General features: G+C 45.3%; 1 protein-coding gene across 1 annotated transcript; it reads right to left on the reverse strand.

Moving 5' to 3' along the window:
* Positions 1–2,924: 2,924 nt before the first annotated feature.
* Positions 2,925–16,100, reverse strand: LOC140369062 (uncharacterized). Its single transcript, XM_072456289.1, has 4 exons — positions 16,042–16,100; positions 12,103–12,387; positions 11,317–11,643; positions 2,925–3,040 (listed from the first exon to the last, which is right to left on the reverse strand). The coding sequence occupies exons 2-4, from the start codon at positions 12,341–12,343 to the stop codon at positions 2,925–2,927; spliced, it is 684 nt and encodes a 227-aa protein (XP_072312390.1). The 5' UTR covers positions 12,344–12,387; positions 16,042–16,100.
* Between the last annotated feature and the right edge of the window lie 2,047 nt (positions 16,101–18,147).

Consider the following 18,147-nt stretch of genomic DNA (forward strand, 5'->3'; position numbering starts at 1 on the left):
GTCACCGACAGGTTAAGCTACGGGCCAGATCTGTGGAGCGGCGACACATCTCACGCTCAGAACAAACGTGTTTTTCAAGTTCGTTTTGAGGCAATAACATTTTTTCCTCTTCTTTTTATGACAGATATGGAAAATAATCTAAAGTGAGTTTTTTTCAAGGAGTGATGGACAAACACTGGCTAGTCTATGGCGCCCGACGTCCGGTTACCATGGCGATGTCATCTCTAGTCTTTATTTGAACTCATCGGTTTGCCGTGAGTGCATTCGCGTTAGAATAAGCCTCGTTCAAAACTCTCCCAAACCCGGAGACGGGAAAAGAGACATTTATACTTTATGAACTTCCTGTGCGTCGACGCCTTTTCACACTCTGAATATTTCACGGAGCGGCGACCTCAGCTCGACCTGTGAGGAAACCAAAAACACCTCGTCAATCATTCATGCCAAACAAACGGCCCTAAAAGCACCGGCTCTCCACTCGAACGAAAAGGAGTTTGAGTTTTCACGATGGAGGTCGATACTAAAACTGTTTGGCGACGTTTTCAACCGTGACTCGGTGGAAATGTCTCTTTTATTACGCCGTTTTTGATGAATATTGCGGTTTAAAATGTTCCAAATGCTGTCGTGGATTGAAACTACAAAACAGACAAAAGAATAACACGTAGATAAGTCGCATTTTGAGTGAAAATTTATTCGATAAAATACAAGACCAAGAACAGACATTTCATCTGTAAGTGCAGTTTAAAATAATAACAGATGAGAGAACATGGTGAATAGGTGTACGTATGCTAACGCTAACACCTTCAGCTACATGAAGTATGCTAACGCTAACACCTTCAGCTACATGAAGTATGCTAACGCTAACACCTTCAGCTACATGACGTATGCTAACGCTAACACCTTCAGCTACATGACGTATGCTAACGCTAACACCTTCAGCTACATGAAGTATGCTAACGCTAACACCTTCAGCTACATGACGTATGCTAACGCTAACACCTTCAGCTACATGACGTATGCTAACGCTAACACCTTCAGCTACATGACGTATGCTAACGCTAACACCTTCAGCTATATGACGTATGCTAATTCAGCTACATGACGTATGCTAACGCTAACACCTTCAACTACATGACGTATGCTAACGCTAACACCTTCAGCTACATGACGTATGCTAACGCTAACACCTTCAGCTATATGACGTATGCTAATTCAGCTACATGACGTATGCTAACGCTAACACCTTCAACTACATGACGTATGCTAACGCTAACACCTTCAGCTACATGACGTATGCTAACGCTAACACCTTCAGCTACATGACGTATGCTAACGCTAACACCTTCAGCTACATGACGTATAATAACGCTAACACCTTCAGCTACATGACGTATGCTAACGCTAACACCTTCAGCTACATGACGTATGCTAACGCTAACACCTTCAGCTACATGACGTATGCTAACGCTAATACCTTCAGCTACATGAAGTATGCTAATTCAGCTACATGACGTATGCTAACGCTAACACCTTCAACTACATGACGTATGCTAACGCTAACACCTTCAGCTACATGACGTATGCTAACGCTAACACCTTCAGCTACATGACGTATGCTAACACTAACACTTTCAGCTACATGACGTATGCTAACGCTAACACCTTCAGCTACATGACGTATGCTAATTCAGCTACATGACGTATGCTAACGCTAACACCTTCAACTACATGACGTATGCTAACGCTAACACCTTCAGCTACATGACGTAGGCTAACGCTAACTCTTCAGCTACATGACGTATGCTAACGCTAACACCTTCAGCTACATGACGTATGCTAATGCTAACACCTTCAGCTACATAACGTATGCTAACGCTAACACCTTCAGCTACATGACGTATGCTAACGCTAACACCTTCAGCTACATGACGTATGCTAACGCTAATACCTTCAGCTACATGAAGTATGCTAATTCAGCTACATGATGTATGCTAACGCTAACACCTTCAGCTACATGACGTATGCTAACGCTAACACCTTCAGCTACATGACATATGCTAACGCTAACACCTTCAGCTACATGACGTATGCTAACGCTAACACCTTCAGCTACATGACGTATGCTAACGCTAACACCTTCAGCTACATGACGTATGCTAACGCTAACACCTTCAGCTACATGACGTACGCTAACGCTAACACCTTCAGCTACATGACGTATGCTAACGCTAACACCTTCAGCTACATGACGTATGCTAACGCTAACACCTTCAGCTACATGAGGCACAGACAGAACTGTGGTAAGTGTCTGGTATGTTAACGTAACATATGAACAGTTATTCAGATAACTATAGCATAAAGGTCGGTGGTGCCTGTAGTGACCGGAGCACTTGGGGCAGTGACCCCCAAACTGGAGGAATGACTTGAGCAGATCCAGGAAAAACATCAGACATCTCGGACCAGAAAAGTGCAGAAACAGCAAAGATACTGAAGAACCCTCAAGCTCCCAGGGGCCTCTGGAGGAGGACCCGAGCTCGAAGGGGAGGAATAGAGACCACCCACAGAGGGTGAGGAAGAGTGTTTTTTAGTTTTTTCCTCAGGAGGATCTGAACATGTCTAACTCATGGTCTGACTCCAGCTCCACTTCAGGCGTCTCTCTAGCGCCGCCTCTGGCCCGGACCTGAAACAACAGGAAGTGCTGTTCACACAAAGATTCAGGTCAAAAATATGAAGGAAAACATGAAAGAATAAACCCAACAAACAACTGAAGTAGTTCTAACCCAGACAAAACCAGGACTAAACCAGGACTAAACCAGGGCTAAACCAGGACTAAACCAGGGCTAAACCAGGACTAAACCAGGACTAAACCAGGACTAAACCAGGGCTAAACCAGACAAAACCAGGACTAAACCAGGACTAAACCAGGACTAAACCAGGACTAAAGACACCAGTACCTTGCAGTAGCAGTAGTAAAGTAGAAGGACGACTGTGACAATCAAAAGCAGAACGACCAGGACTCTGAAGATCAAGTGTGAGTCTGAAGCTGCAACACAAAAGGACTCTAACATGAGGCTGTGACTCTAACATGAGACTGTGACTCTAACATGAGGCTGTGACTCTAACATGAGGCTGTGACTCTAACATGAGACTGTGACTCTAACATGAGACTGTGACTCTAACATGAGGCTGTGACTCTAACATGAGACTGTGACTCTAACATGAGACTGTGACTCTAACATGAGACTGTGACTCTAACATGAGACTATGACTCTAACATGAGGCTGACTCTAACATGAGGCTGACTCTAACATGAGGCTGTGACTCTAACATGAGGCTGTGACTCTAACATGAGGCTGTGACTCTAACATGAGACTGTGACTCTAACATGAGACTGTGACTCTAACATGAGGCTGTGACTCTAACATGAGGCTGACTCTAACATGAGGCTGTGACTCTAACATGAGGCTGTGACTCTAACATGAGGCTGTGACTCTAACATGAGACTGTGACTCTAACATGAGACTGTGACTCTAACATGAGACTATGACTCTAACATGAGGCTGTGACTCTAACATGAGACTGTGATTCTAACATGAGGTTGTGACTCTAACATGAGACTGTGACTCTAACATGAGACTGTGACTCTAACATGAGACTGTGACTCTAACATGAGGCTGTGACTCTAACATGAGACTGTGACTCTAACATGAGACTGTGACTCTAACATGAGACTGTGACTCTAACATGAGGCTGTGACTCTAACATGAGGCTGTGATTCTAACATGAGACTGTGACTCTAACATGAGGCTGTGACTCTAACATGAGGCTGTGACTAACATGAGGCTGTGACTAACATGAGACTGTGACTCTAACATGAGGCTGTGACTCTAACATGAGACTGTGACTCTAACATGAGGCTGTGACTCTAACATGAGACTGTGACTCTAACATGAGACTGTGACTCTAACATGAGACTGTGACTCTAACATGAGGCTGTGATTCTAACATGAGGCTGTGACTCTAACATGAGGCTGTGACTCTAACATGAGACTGTGATTCTAACATGAGGTTGTGACTCTATGTCATGGAATTAGACATACACCCGATGCTATTCCTTAACACATAGAGAACACAATTCAACTTAGAATATGAAACGACACAGAAACATCAGACATTTGTGTGGCATGCATGGGAGAAAACGCGGGGACTGTGTCAGCCAGGCCGTTGTAAGGAGCCTGGCTGACCCTCCTGCGTCTCACCCCCGCGTCTCACCCCGTTTTTTCCCATGCTGGTTGGTTTTATTAGATATTCTGGAATAGGCGGGTCACATTTCTCATTGGTCAGCCTCACATCAAGGCACTTGGTATTTTTCCGTAGAGATCAAGCCTTGGGTAAACATTACCCAGACTCCTCTGGGTTATCACCCCCCCTAGGGTAAACATCCTTTGGCCATCTTTACGACCCCTTCACAAATCCAGTTTGTCACACACCCGTTCTTCTCTTAGACTAATGATGCAGATAATATATCACTATTATGCAGATAAAATACATCACAGAAATATAATCATATATTCACATTTTATCACATTTCCCTCCTGTTTATCAAAGCATTAGTCTACTGTCTCATATGCCAAACATATCATTCTTTTCAGTTTTCAACATGTCTTTCATATTGGTGTTAAAATGACACTTTTACACTCAAAAAGTTTATGCACGGTTCTCAACATTGAACACATTTCTTTTCTCTCGGCCCACAACATGTCTACTGCATTACTGTCCTAAATTTTTAGTCAGATTGGTCAATCTCTGTAATTTGACAAACAGACAGTTTATCTTGTCTATAATTTGGTGCGGTGTGATGGGAAATATAGAAGTACAAGCGGAAAGCCCTCAAACCCGCTGCTCTCTGGTCAGTCACTTTGACTCGTCAGGGACCTCTGGACACCCCAATAACATCAAATACGTTGTATCAGGTGCTACTGGAACCAGACTGTCCACTAACCTCTCGACCTTGACCCTGCGGTATGGTTCTGGGTGATGCTGGTCACAAAAGAGACATAGGCACAACGTCCTAGTCCCTTTGTTTCCAAGCCCTCAGCACTGTGTCTCCACACCACCATACGTCCTTGCGCTTGGTTTCTTAAGAGACCTTCATCCGCTGCTCGCTTCGATCACACCTATGACACATATGAACTGGTACATTTCCCATCTCAATTCATAATCTCATGAATATTACATGTAGTGATGTTGTAGCAGATAAAAAACTCTCAGTTAGTGCAAACAACAGTGGCTGTATAATATGCCATTGTGTTTCTTCAGCTACTGTCATGTCAATTATACATTGTACATTATACATTTCACATTACACATTTCATAACCTTTCATGTTGATCACTTATTTTCTTCCCTCTATATTCCATTTCTGTGTATGTTGATCGATTGTCCCTCTTGTTCCGATTGTCCCAATTGTATAATACAGGTGTTCAGCACCCATATTACCGTCATCACTTGATGATGATAACTCGTTGATTCTTTTTCACAGAGTATGGTACTCTGCGCACCGTAGCCTCTGTCTCTCGTTCATTGTAGCAGAGTATAGTACTTTGCGTACTGTAGAATCTCTGTCTGTTGTCTCTGCATACAAAAACGAAGAATACAAACGAAGTCCTGCGTCTGCGATGTTATGGATCTGGTGCTGTGTTGTCCAGACATTTCTCTCACTTTCCCATGAGAGCACCCATGTTCTCGTCCCTCCAATGGTCGGTGTGAGGACGACACGGTGTGGCTCCGTCCACTGGCTGTCCCACTTGGATTGTCTCTGTAAACACCACATCTCCAACACGTTCTGCTGTGGTGATAAACAAAGTCTTTTCGACAATTCAGTGCATTTCAAACAGTTTTCTTGTTTACAATTTTTTTTTTAGTAATTATTGATTCGGAATATTTGTTTACACGTACATATCCCTCCTTTTTGAGATATTGAATTCCCATTTCTCAAACTACTACATTTAAACAAAATTAAATAATCCAGATAGTTTACAACGTTCACTAATCCAAGATGTAATCAAGGAAGAGATGGAATTGCGTCTGTCTTCCACTCCGCAATGTCACCTCTTGACCTTTCACAGGTCAGTGGTCACATCCCTGGCTGAGCCCCCCCTTCCACGGCACTGGGCCCCCACCCTGTGTGTCCAATCAGTCTATGTGTGTAATCTTACACTGCCAAACCTGTAACTTGTAAATCTGTTTTACCACCATTTGTTTCAAACTCCAAATGTTTCAAACTCTAAATGTTTCAAACTCTAAAAGTTTCAAACTCCAAATGTTTCAAACTCTAAAATGTTTCAAACTATAAATGTTTGGTGCGTATGTATGTATGTGTGTGTGTATGTGTCAAATACATCACACAATACTAATTATCTCAATAATTCCCCCGTTGAGCTGGCCATAAGGGTCAGTTCACAACTTAGAATTTTTAACATCAAATTTCACATCTCCTCTGTGCGTGTGGCCTGAATAATGTCACCCATCTAATGTAATATGTGCTAATCTTCTATATGTGCTTCAGGTGAGTTTCAAACTCAATCTCTCACACCTGCTCATGTGGTGCTTTACAAACATTGTGTATTAGTTTGTTCTAGCAAGTCTATATGTGTATAACAATCAAAATGATCCTAAACCTTCCCCTTGTACATAAGGCACATCATTTTATCAGTCTAACCATCTCTTGTCTCCGTCCTGAGTCCTATAATGTTTAAGTCCTGTTATCATTGGTTTTCATAACTTCTATAGCGTCTAAATTTAGATGATATTGTCTTATTTAAATCTATTCAATTCTTGATGAATCTCCACAATCCGTCAGGTATTTACTTTAGAATGTCAAATTCTTTCGCTGTTAATTTTAACTTTTCCCTATTACTCATCAATCAACCCTCCCCCTGAGGTGTTGCCGTTGATACTCAAAGATAACAACATCTGCTCCATCCTGAGTCCTCCAGATTCTTTGCCAGTCAATAGCCCCTGTTATCTCTGACTATCTTTTATGACTTGGTGTCGTTTGCCTTTAGTTAATGACCCATTCATGTCTTTCCAAGGAGGACATCGGACGTCACTATTTAACTTATTCCCTCACTTACGTCTACATCGCAATACGAGGTTTCCTCATGATAATACAAATAAATAAGTTACTGATATAACTTTTACTATCACTTTACTTACTACCCATTCTACTCCTATGTCCAAAAACATCCGTAGTCACCCATTTACCCATATTATCACTTCCAGGCCCGTGCCTGCATTTTATTCTAAATTTAAAAACACTTCTGTCTTTTTGTCCTGTACTTTCATCTAGTCATGCATTAAGTCCAAAAAGATAATTTTCCGTCAAGTCCAATAATAAAACAAAACAAAACAAAACGTAGCTTTGTTCTGTGCACTCAAAAAACACGATACCATAAAAACACAACTTTTGTCTTCTATGTCGGGGACAGGAAGTGTCCTGTCTGTGATCATCACATTCCCCCAAAATATTGGCCATCTATAAAAATCTGAATTCATCTTCATCTCTTATCAAATTTAATGAAATCTTTATAATTGATTGTTGTCAATCAAACAAAACCCTTAAATTTGTTCTACAGAGCTCTCATTAACTAAAATTTAAAACCAGCTGAGTTTAGCTTTACTTATTTCATCAGTTCAGAGCGTCCTCTGAACTGCTTTCTCCTCTCCTGCCTTGTTGACCCCCCTTTTCTCCCCCTCTCTGCCACGTCATCTGAGCACCCTGGAAGTCTCCCTCCAAAATCCTCTTATGACTTTTCCTTTGTCTTTTTACAGTTTGGGGTGATAATTTTGGCATTATTTGGTCTCGGTCGTCTGAGAGAAATGCTACTTGCTTTACAGTCACGGTTAATGTCAAGCTTCTAGAGAAAATTCCTTATTAGATTCCTCCGGACATAAACGTGGTGTTTAAGATTCACCCGTGACTGCAAATTTTAGATCTCTCAGAATAACGCCTTGTGACCCTTGTATGATTAATTGTGATTCTCACTTAGTGTTAGTTAATCACTTATTAATCCTCATTCACACATTCACACTTCTCTCTTACTTACTTCGCTCGTGCACAGCGCTTACATTCACTCATATTTCCTCAGTAATATGAAACTGGGTATTTCCTCAGTAATACCTAACTGCCTAAAATATTTCCTCAGTAATATGAAACTGGGTATTTCCTCAGTAATACCTAACTGCGCATAAAAGCATACAATATTTTTCCAGTAAATATCAAACTAATGCATAAAAACGTTTTATGGCTAACTCTTTTTCACACACAATGTTTTGTCTGACCTTCTTTGTCGCCTGTGTTCTCCTGCTGCTTCGAAACGACGCGCTCTCCTCGCGGAGACTGAGGTGCGATGGGCGGCCACGGGAAAAGTGGACTTCCTTTTAGCTGTGCACAGACTTCACCGATTCACCCGTCAATCTCCGCGAAGGGGCTGCTTGTCATCCGGCTCGATAGGACCAGAAAATGTCATGGAATTAGACATACACCCGATGCTATTCCTTAACACATAGAGAACACAATTCAACCTAGAATATGAAACGACACAGAAACATCAGACATTTGTGTGGCATGCATGGGAGAAAACGCGGGGACTGTGTCAGCCAAGCCGTTGTAAGGAGCCTGGCTGACCCTCCTGCGTCTCACCCCCGCGTCTCACACCGTTTTTTCCCATGCTGGTTGGTTTTATTAGATATTCTGGAATAGGCGGGTCACATTTCTCATTGGTCAGCCTCACATCAAGGCACTTGGTATTTTTCCGTAGAGATCAAGCCTTGGGTAAACATTACCCAGACTCCTCTGGGCTGTCACCCCCCCTAGGGTAAACATCCTTTGGCCCATCTTTACGACCCCTTCACAAATCCAGTTTGTCACACACCCGTTCTTCTCTTAGACTAATGATGCAGATAAAATATCACTATTATGCAGATAAAATACATCACAGAAATATAATCATATATTCACATTTTATCACACTCTAACATGAGACTGTGACTCTAACATGAGACTGTGACTCTAACATGAGACTGTGACTCTAACATGAGGCTGTGACTCTAACATGAGGCTGTGACTCTAACATGAGACTGTGACTCTAACATGAGGCTGTGACTCTAACATGAGACTGTGACTCTAACATGAGACTGTGACTCTAACATGAGGCTGTGACTCTAACATGAGGCTGTGACTCTAACATGAGGCTGTGACTCTAACATGAGGCTGTGACTCTAACATGAGGCTGTGACTCTAACATGAGACTGTGACTCTAACATGAGGCTGTGACTCTAACATGAGGCTGTGACTCTAACATGAGACTGTGACTCTAACATGAGACTGTGACTCTAACATGAGGCTGTGACTCTAACATGAGACTGTGACTCTAACATGAGACTGTGACTCTAACATGAGGCTGTGACTCTAACATGAGGCTGTGACTCTAACATGAGGCTGTGACTCTAACATGAGACTGTGACTCTAACATGAGGCTGTGACTCTAACATGAGGCTGTGACTCTGACATGAGACTGTGACTCTAACATGAGACTGTGACTCTAACATGAGGCTGTGACTCTAACATGAGGCTGTGACTCTAACATGAGGCTGTGACTCTAACATGAGGCTGTGACTCTAACATGAGACTGTGACTCTAACATGAGGCTGTGACTCTAACATGAGGCTGTGACTCTGACATGAGACTGTGACTCTAACATGAGACTGTGACTCTAACATGAGGCTGTGACTCTAACATGAGGCTGTGACTCTAACATGAGACTGTGACTCTGACATGAGACTGTGACTCTGACATGAGGATGTGTGACTCTAACATGAGACTGTGACTCTAACATGAGACTGTGACTCTAACATGAGGCTGTGACTCTAACATGAGGCTGTGACTCTAACATGAGGCTGTGACTCTAACATGAGACTGTGACTCTAACATGAGACTGTGACTCTAACATGAGGCTGTGACTCTAACATGAGGCTGTGACTCTAACATGAGACTGTGACTCTGACATGAGACTGTGACTCTGACATGAGACTGTGACTCTAACATGAGGCTGTGACTCTAACATGAGACTGTGACTCTAACATGAGGCTGTGACTCGAACATGAGACTGTGACTCTAACATGAGGCTGTGACTCTAACATGAGGCTGTGACTCTAACATGAGACTGTGACTCTAACATGAGGCTGTGACTCGAACATGAGACTGTGACTCTAACATGAGACTGTGACTCTAACATGAGGCTGTGACTCTAACATGAGACTGTGACTCTAACATGAGACTGTGACTCTAACATGTGACTCTAACATGAGGCTGTGACTCTAACATGAGGCTGTGACTCTAACATGAGACTGTGACTCTAACATGAGACTGTGACTCTAACATGAGGCTGTGACTCTAACATGAGGCTGTGACTCTAACATGAGACTGTGACTCTAACATGAGGCTGTGACTCTAACATGAGACTGTGACTCTAACATGAGGCTGTGACTCTAACATGAGACTGTGACTCTAACATGAGACTGTGACTCTAACATGAGGCTGTGACTCTAACATGAGGCTGTGACTCGAACATGAGACTGTGACTCTAACATGAGGCTGTGACTCTAACATGAGACTGTGACTCTAACATGAGACTGTGACTCTAACATGAGACTGTGACTCTAACATGAGGCTGTGACTCTAACATGAGACTGTGACTCTAACATGAGACTGTGACTCTAACATGAGGCTGTGACTCTAACATGAGGCTGTGACTCTAACATGAGACTGTGACTCTAACATGAGGCTGTGACTCTAACATGAGGCTGACTCTAACATGAGGCTGTGACTCTAACATGAGGCTGTGACTCTAACATGAGGCTGTGACTCTGACATGAGACTGTGACTCTAACATGAGACTGTGACTCTAACATGAGACTGTGACTCTAACATGAGACTGTGACTCTAACATGAGACTCTAACATGAGGCTGTGACTCTAACATGAGACTGTGACTCTAACATGAGACTGTGACTCTAACATGAGGCTGTGACTCTAACATGTGACTCTAACATGAGACTGTGACTCTAACATGAGACTGTGACTCTAACATGAGGCTGTGACTCTAACATGTGACTCTAACATGAGGCTGTGACTCTAACATGAGACTGTGACTCTAACATGAGGCTGTGACTCTAACATGAGACTGTGACTCTAACATGAGGCTGTGACTCTAACATGAGACTGTGACTCTAACATGAGGCTGTGTTGCTGTACTCACCTCCCACATGGAGCTGGAGGGCGTGGCTCTGAGAGGAGAAGGTGTGGTCGAACACCTGCAGGAGGTAAACACAGGTGTAGTTTCCTTTGTGGGCGGGGCCAGTGTCAGAGAACAGGAAGTGTGCAGAGTGATTGACAGCGGGCAGGGTGTGGTTCTGAGTGAGGTCCACAGTGGGAGAGAGGAGCTGGAAGAAGCCTCCTGGGAACTGTGGCTCCACAGAGCATTTCACCCTGAACTTTGACCCCAGCAGCACCCGGACCCCCTGTGGCAGGGCCTCGGAGGCCCCGTCTAACACAGACAGGGAGATGATTGGACGATTCAGTAAGTCTGTGGAGAGATGTGAGGATTGGATGAAGAGGTTTAATTCTTGACCCGACTGAGGCCCGAGTCCAGGGTCAGAGTTCACTCCAAAGTAAATAAAGGGTCAAATGTGTGAGGTGAGGGCAGAAGGAGCGAGAGAGGAAGAACGTGAGGCTCACTAAAGGTTCATTCATCTCTCTTGGTCCATGATCAGATTAAGTTACACATTCGGAGCCAAGTTCAGACTTTGGAGGAAACACATTTTTATCATGTTCTAAGTTAAAGGCACTGATTAAAAGTCTGTATTGTTTATGTTAAAGACTTTAATATTGAAAGTATTTTTTTTAATTTCCTTAAAAACAATATCAAATAAAATATTTGAACCCATGTGTTTGGGGGGGATTATTGTGATTATTATCATTTATAATAAGTCTTATCGCCGAGTTTGAGCGAAAACCTAAAAATGTATCAGACTTTCACTTTTACCTGAACACACCACGTCCAGAGCCTCAGAAGAGGAAGAGTCTGTGACACACTCTCTCACTGTAGACTCCATCACACAGTCAGGTCTGATCCTCCACACACGACTCTGTGGAAAATCATATCTTTCTCCTCCAGAAACAGCAGAGCCACAGTCCAGGTCTCGACACACAGTAGCTGTGGCCGCCAGGTCCCAGGGGCCAAAGGTTATCCCTCGTCTCCACTCTCCTCTGTGTTTCACCTCCATAGTCCCAGCACAGCGACTGGCCCCTCCCACCAGCCTGAGCGGCTCTGAACAGACAAGAGAAAGAGTGAGTATTTGTGTGTCTCTGTATCTGTGTATGTGTGTGTGTGTGTGTGTGTGTGTTTGTCTGTGTGTGAATGTGTGTGTGTGTGTGTGTTTGTCTGTGTGTGAATGTGTGTGTGTGTGTGTTTGTGTGTGTGTGTGTGTGTTTTTGTGTGTGTCTGTGTGTGAATGTGTCTGTGTCTGTGTGTCTGTGTCTGTGTGTGTGTGTCTGTGTCTGTGTGTGTGTGTCTGTGTCTGTGTGTGTATGTGTGTATGTGCAAACAGAATGATAACAAAACGAAAAGACGGTCACACAAACAGAACAAACCCCAGCAGCCATGACGACAGCCCACCACCACCAACCGCAACCTTAACCTCCCCATCTCTTCCCCTTCCTTTGTTCCCCCAAAGGACAGGACCATAAAGCGTGTCGCTCTGTGGCAGGTGGACAGGACCATAAAGCGTGTCGCTCTGTGGCAGGTGGACAGGACCATAAAGCGTGTCGGTCTGTGGCAGGTGGACAGGACCATAAAGCGTGTCGCTCTGTGGCAGGTGGACAGGACCATAAAGCGTGTCGCTCTGTGGCAGGTGGACAGGACCATAAAGCGTGTCGGTCTGTGGCAGGTGGACAGGACCGTAAAGCGTGTCGGTCTGTGGCAGGTGGACAGGACCATAAAGCGTGTCGCTCTGTGGCAGGTGGACAGGACCATAAAGCGTGTCGCTCTGTGGCAGGTGGACAGGACCATAAAGCGTGTCGGTCTGTGGCAGGTGGACAGGACCGTAAAGCGTGTCGGTCTGTGGCAGGTGGACAGGACCATAAAGCGTGTCGGTCTGTGGCAGGTGGACAGGACCATAAAGCGTGTTGGTCTGTGGCAGGTGGACAGGACCATAAAGTGTGTCGGTCTGTGGCAGGTGGACAGGACCATAAAGCGTGTCGCTCTGTGGCAGGTGGACAGGACCATAAAGGGCGTCGGTCTGTGGCAGGTGGACAGGACCATAAAGCGTGTCGCTCTGTGGCAGGTGGACAGGACCATAAAGCGTGTCGGTCTGTGGCAGGTGGACAGGACCATAAAGCGTGTCGGTCTGTGGCAGGTGGACAGGACCATAAAGCGTGTCGGTCGGTGGCAGGTGGACAGGACCATAAAGCGTGTCGGTCTGTGGCAGGTGGACAGGACCATAAAGCGTGGCGGTCTGTGGCAGGTGGACAGGACCATAAAGCGTGTCGGTCTGTGCCAGGTGGACAGGACCATAAAGCGCGTCGTCTCTGGCAGGTGGACAGGACCATAAAGCGTGTCGGTCTGTGGCAGGTGGACAGGACCATAAAGCGTGTCGGTCTGTGGCAGGTGGACAGGACCATAAAGCGCGTCGTCTCTGGCAGGTGGACAGGACCATAAAGCGCGTCGTCTCTGGCAGGTAGACAGGACCATAAAGCCTGCCGCTCTGTGGCAGGTGGACAGGACCATAAAGCGTGCCTGTCTGTGGCAGGTGGACAGGACCATAAAGCGTGTCGGTCTGTGGCAGGTGGACAGGACCATAAAGCCTGCCGCTCTGTGGCAGGTGGACAGGACCATAAAGCGTGCCTGTCTGTGGCAGGTGGACAGGACCATAAAGCGTGTCGGTCTGTGGCAGGTGGACAGGACCATAAAGCGTGTCAGTCTGTGGCAGGTGGACAGGACCATAAAGCGTGTCAGTCTGTGGCAGGTGGACAGGACCATAAAGCGTGTCGTCTCTGGCAGGTGGATAGGACCATAAAGCGTGCCTGTCTGTGGCAGGTGGACAGGACCATAAAGCCTGTCGTCTTTGGCAGGTGGACAGGACCATAAAGCGTGTCGGTCTGTGGCAGGTGGACAGGACCGTAAAGCGTGTCGGTCTGTGGCAGGTGGACAGGACCATAAAGCGTGTTGGTCTGTGGCAGGTGGACAGGACCATAAAGCGTGCCTGTCTGTGGCAGGTGGACAGGACCATAAAGCGTGTCAGTCTGTGGCAGGTGGATAGGACCATAAAGCGTGCCTGTCTGTGGCAGGTGGACAGGACCATAAAGCGTGTCGCTCTGTGGCAGGTGGACAGGACCATAAAGTGTGTCGGTCTGTGGCAGGTGGACAGGACCGTAAAGCGTGTCGGTCTGTGGCAGGTGGACAGGACCATAAAGCGCGTCGGTCTGTGGCAGGTGGACAGGACCATAAAGCGTGTTGGTCTGTGGCAGGTGGACAGGACCATAAAGTGTGTCGGTCTGTGGCAGGTGGACAGGACCATAAAGCGTGGCGGTCTGTGGCAGGTGGACAGGACCATAAAGCGTGTCGGTCTGTGCCAGGTGGACAGGACCATAAAGCGCGTCGTCTCTGGCAGGTGGACAGGACCATAAAGCGTGTCGGTCTGTGGCAGGTGGACAGGACCATAAAGCGTGTCGGTCTGTGGCAGGTGGACAGGACCATAAAGCGCGTCGTCTCTGGCAGGTGGACAGGACCATAAAGCGCGTCGTCTCTGGCAGGTAGACAGGACCATAAAGCCTGTCGCTCTGTGGCAGGTGGACAGGACCATAAAGCGCGTCGGTCTGTGGCAGGTGGACAGGACCATAAAGCGTGTTGGTCTGTGGCAGGTGGACAGGACCATAAAGCCTGCCGCTCTGTGGCAGGTGGACAGGACCATAAAGCGTGTCGGTCTGTGGCAGGTGGACAGGACCATAAAGCCTGCCGCTCTGTGGCAGGTGGACAGGACCATAAAGCGTGTCGGTCTGTGGCAGGTGGACAGGACCATAAAGCCTGCCGCTCTGTGGCAGGTGGACAGGACCATAAAGCGTGCCTGTCTGTGGCAGGTGGACAGGACCATAAAGCGTGTCGGTCTGTGGCAGGTGGACAGGACCATAAAGCGTGTCAGTCTGTGGCAGGTGGACAGGACCATAAAGCGTGTCGTCTCTGGCAGGTGGATAGGACCATAAAGCGTGCCTGTCTGTGGCAGGTGGACAGGACCATAAAGCCTGTCGTCTTTGGCAGGTGGACAGGACCATAAAGTGTGTCGGTCGGTGGCAGGTGGACAGGACCATAAAGCGTGTCGGTCGGTGGCAGGTGGACAGGACCATAAAGCGTGTCGGTCGGTGGCAGGTGGACAGGACCATAAAGCGTGTCGGTCTGTGGCAGGTGGACAGGACCATAAAGCGTGTCGGTCGGTGGCAGGTGGACAGGACCATAAAGCGCGTCGGTCGGTGGCAGGTGGACAGGACCATAAAGCGCGTCGGTCGGTGGCAGGTGGACAGGACCATAAAGCGTGTGCAGTGTTTTGTATTGATGAGATGAAGGTTTCATTGTCAGACGTATTGTAGATGTTGTAGCAGTTTTTGGTCCAGAAGCTAAAATCCATCTTTTATGTGGAATAAACATATTTCAGTCTGATTCATAATGATTCTGTAAATATTAGCAGTTTTGTCTTTTTGTTGATTTCATATTTATTAGTCTTGAGGTTGGTGGGGGAGGGGGAGGCTGTAAGATCTCTGAATCAATGGTTTGACTTGGTAATATTCCTGGTGTTGTCTGTCTCTGATGTGTGTTGTGGCGACATCGATGTTGTAGATGTGTGATGCCTCTCTCTGCCCATGTGTGGTGCTGTGTGGGTGTTTGTGTGTGTGACTGTGGCAGAGTGGTTATCCTCAGTGTGAGTGTCTTTACCTGCTGAGCTGTTGTTTTCGGACAGGACCCCTGCACAAACAAAAGTCGTGTCACAGGATGGCGGTCGCATGACACAAAATGACTGCTGTTTCCGTCAGTGACGTGCACGTTTTATCAGTTTGATGGAAACAGGAAGCGCACTATCGCTCTGATCACACTCTGAGGTTTGACACACGTTCTATTACATTTTCACCTTCTGAAGACATATTTTCTCTAATAAAACACGTGAAGAACATTTAAGGACTACAGATTCCTCGGTGTGTTTCCTCCTTCAGCTTCAGCCTGACCCAGAATGTGCCCAGCGTTCTGCAAAAGGAGGACAGAGTTTTGGAGCTGTGTGTGAAACATGAAGTGTGACTCCTGGTTATGAGAAAGGACTTCAAGCAGATGGAGTCAAGTCAACGGCAATTAGATTTTGATCTGAGCACAAAAAGGTTCATTTAAGTGTTTAAGACGCTTCATGTCCCACATAAAGGATGAAACGTGGTATTACTGGCCCTGGACAGAGCAACATGAGATTCTTTTAGTTTTGCTGTTATTTAGACAAATGTGCAGAAAGTCCCACTCTTCCTCTTCAGCTCATTTTAGGAACACATGGGATTTGATGAGCTCCAAACCTCCTGTGGAATCTGACTTCAAACATGTCAAACGCACAAATCATCCCGACACATGCAAGAGAAAACAACTATTTTAATGTTTGGGAACAAATAAACACCATTTTACACATTTCGTCAAGTCCAAATAATGTGCAGGTCTGAAGTGAGGCTGCTTTAGATACTCGTGTTTTAATCAAATGGAGACAAACAGAATATTCAGTATTTACGATTGTAATCAATGTGAAATATGACTCCCACAATGTCCCTCTGACAACAGAAGAACATTTCTGTATTTTTCATCTCACACTGAAAAAGTGATTAAAGTCTGAAGATGATTCCACTTTTGAGGTGAAAATATACGTTTGTGGAAGTCAATGTGACATAATCAGGCTTTAAGAGGGACGGGTGTGAGGATCTTTGTGTTTTTATGAACAAAAAACAGGAATATATTTCATCATCATTAAAAATAGAAACATGTTTTTAAAATGTTTCCAGGAAGTTAATGACAGCGACTCTCACAGCCACAAATAAAGAGAAAAGAAGTGTCACTTACCCGAAAAGAAAGACAAAATCAGGAGCAGCGCCAGAGCCATGTCCAGGAACCAGGACTAAACCAGGACTAAACCAGGTCTGAACCAGGTCTGAACCAGGTCTAAACCAGGTCTAAACCAGGTCTAAACCAGGTCTAAACCAGGTCTAAACCAGGTCTAAACCAGGACAAAACCAGGACAAAACCAGGACAAAACCAGGACTAAACCAGGTCTGAACCAGAATTGAACTAGGTCTAAGTCTAAAGCAGGTCTAAAACATGTATCAACCTGATCTGTTTCCTGTTTTTTTTTTTAACAGGAAACAGTGAATAAAAAACTTGAATAAATCCAAACAGGAGAAATTTGGAGGAAACACAATCAGAAACAGAGAAGAAAAAGCTACGGGCCAGATCTGTGGAGCGGCGACACATCTCACGCTCAGAACGAAGGTGTTTTTCAAGTTGTTTTTGAGGCAATACAATTTTTTCTCTTCTTTTTATTATTTTTTATTACAAATAATAATAATAATCATAATCATAATCACAATAATCATAATAATAATACACTGGCTAACTATGGCGCCCTACGCGCGGCTACCATGGCGAGCTCATCTCTAGTCTTTATTTGAACTCATTGGTTTGGCGCGAGTACATTTTTTGTCTTTATTCAAAAAGGAGGGGGGGCGACTCCCTGTGGGGTTTAGGGCGGGGTCATAACATGATTTTTACTTGTCCTGAAATTGACATAAGGTATGTTTGTACCAAGTTTCATAAGTCTGCGATGAAAAAGGCCTGTCATTGAGTAATGTATTCTGAAATTTGTGGTGGCGCTAGTGTTGCACCTGACCTCACAAGCCACGTGTAAATGTGTTGGACCTGACCTCACAAACCATGTGTAGATGTGTTGGACCTGACCTCACAAACCACGTGTAGATGTGTTGGACCTGACCTCACAAACCACGTGTAAATGTGTTGGACCTG

This window comes from Eucyclogobius newberryi, unplaced genomic scaffold (assembly GCF_026437365.1).
Source record: "Eucyclogobius newberryi isolate DKJ021-1_F unplaced genomic scaffold, fEucNew1.0.hap1 SCAF_20, whole genome shotgun sequence".
Taxonomy (NCBI): Eukaryota; Metazoa; Chordata; class Actinopteri; order Gobiiformes; family Gobiidae; genus Eucyclogobius; species Eucyclogobius newberryi.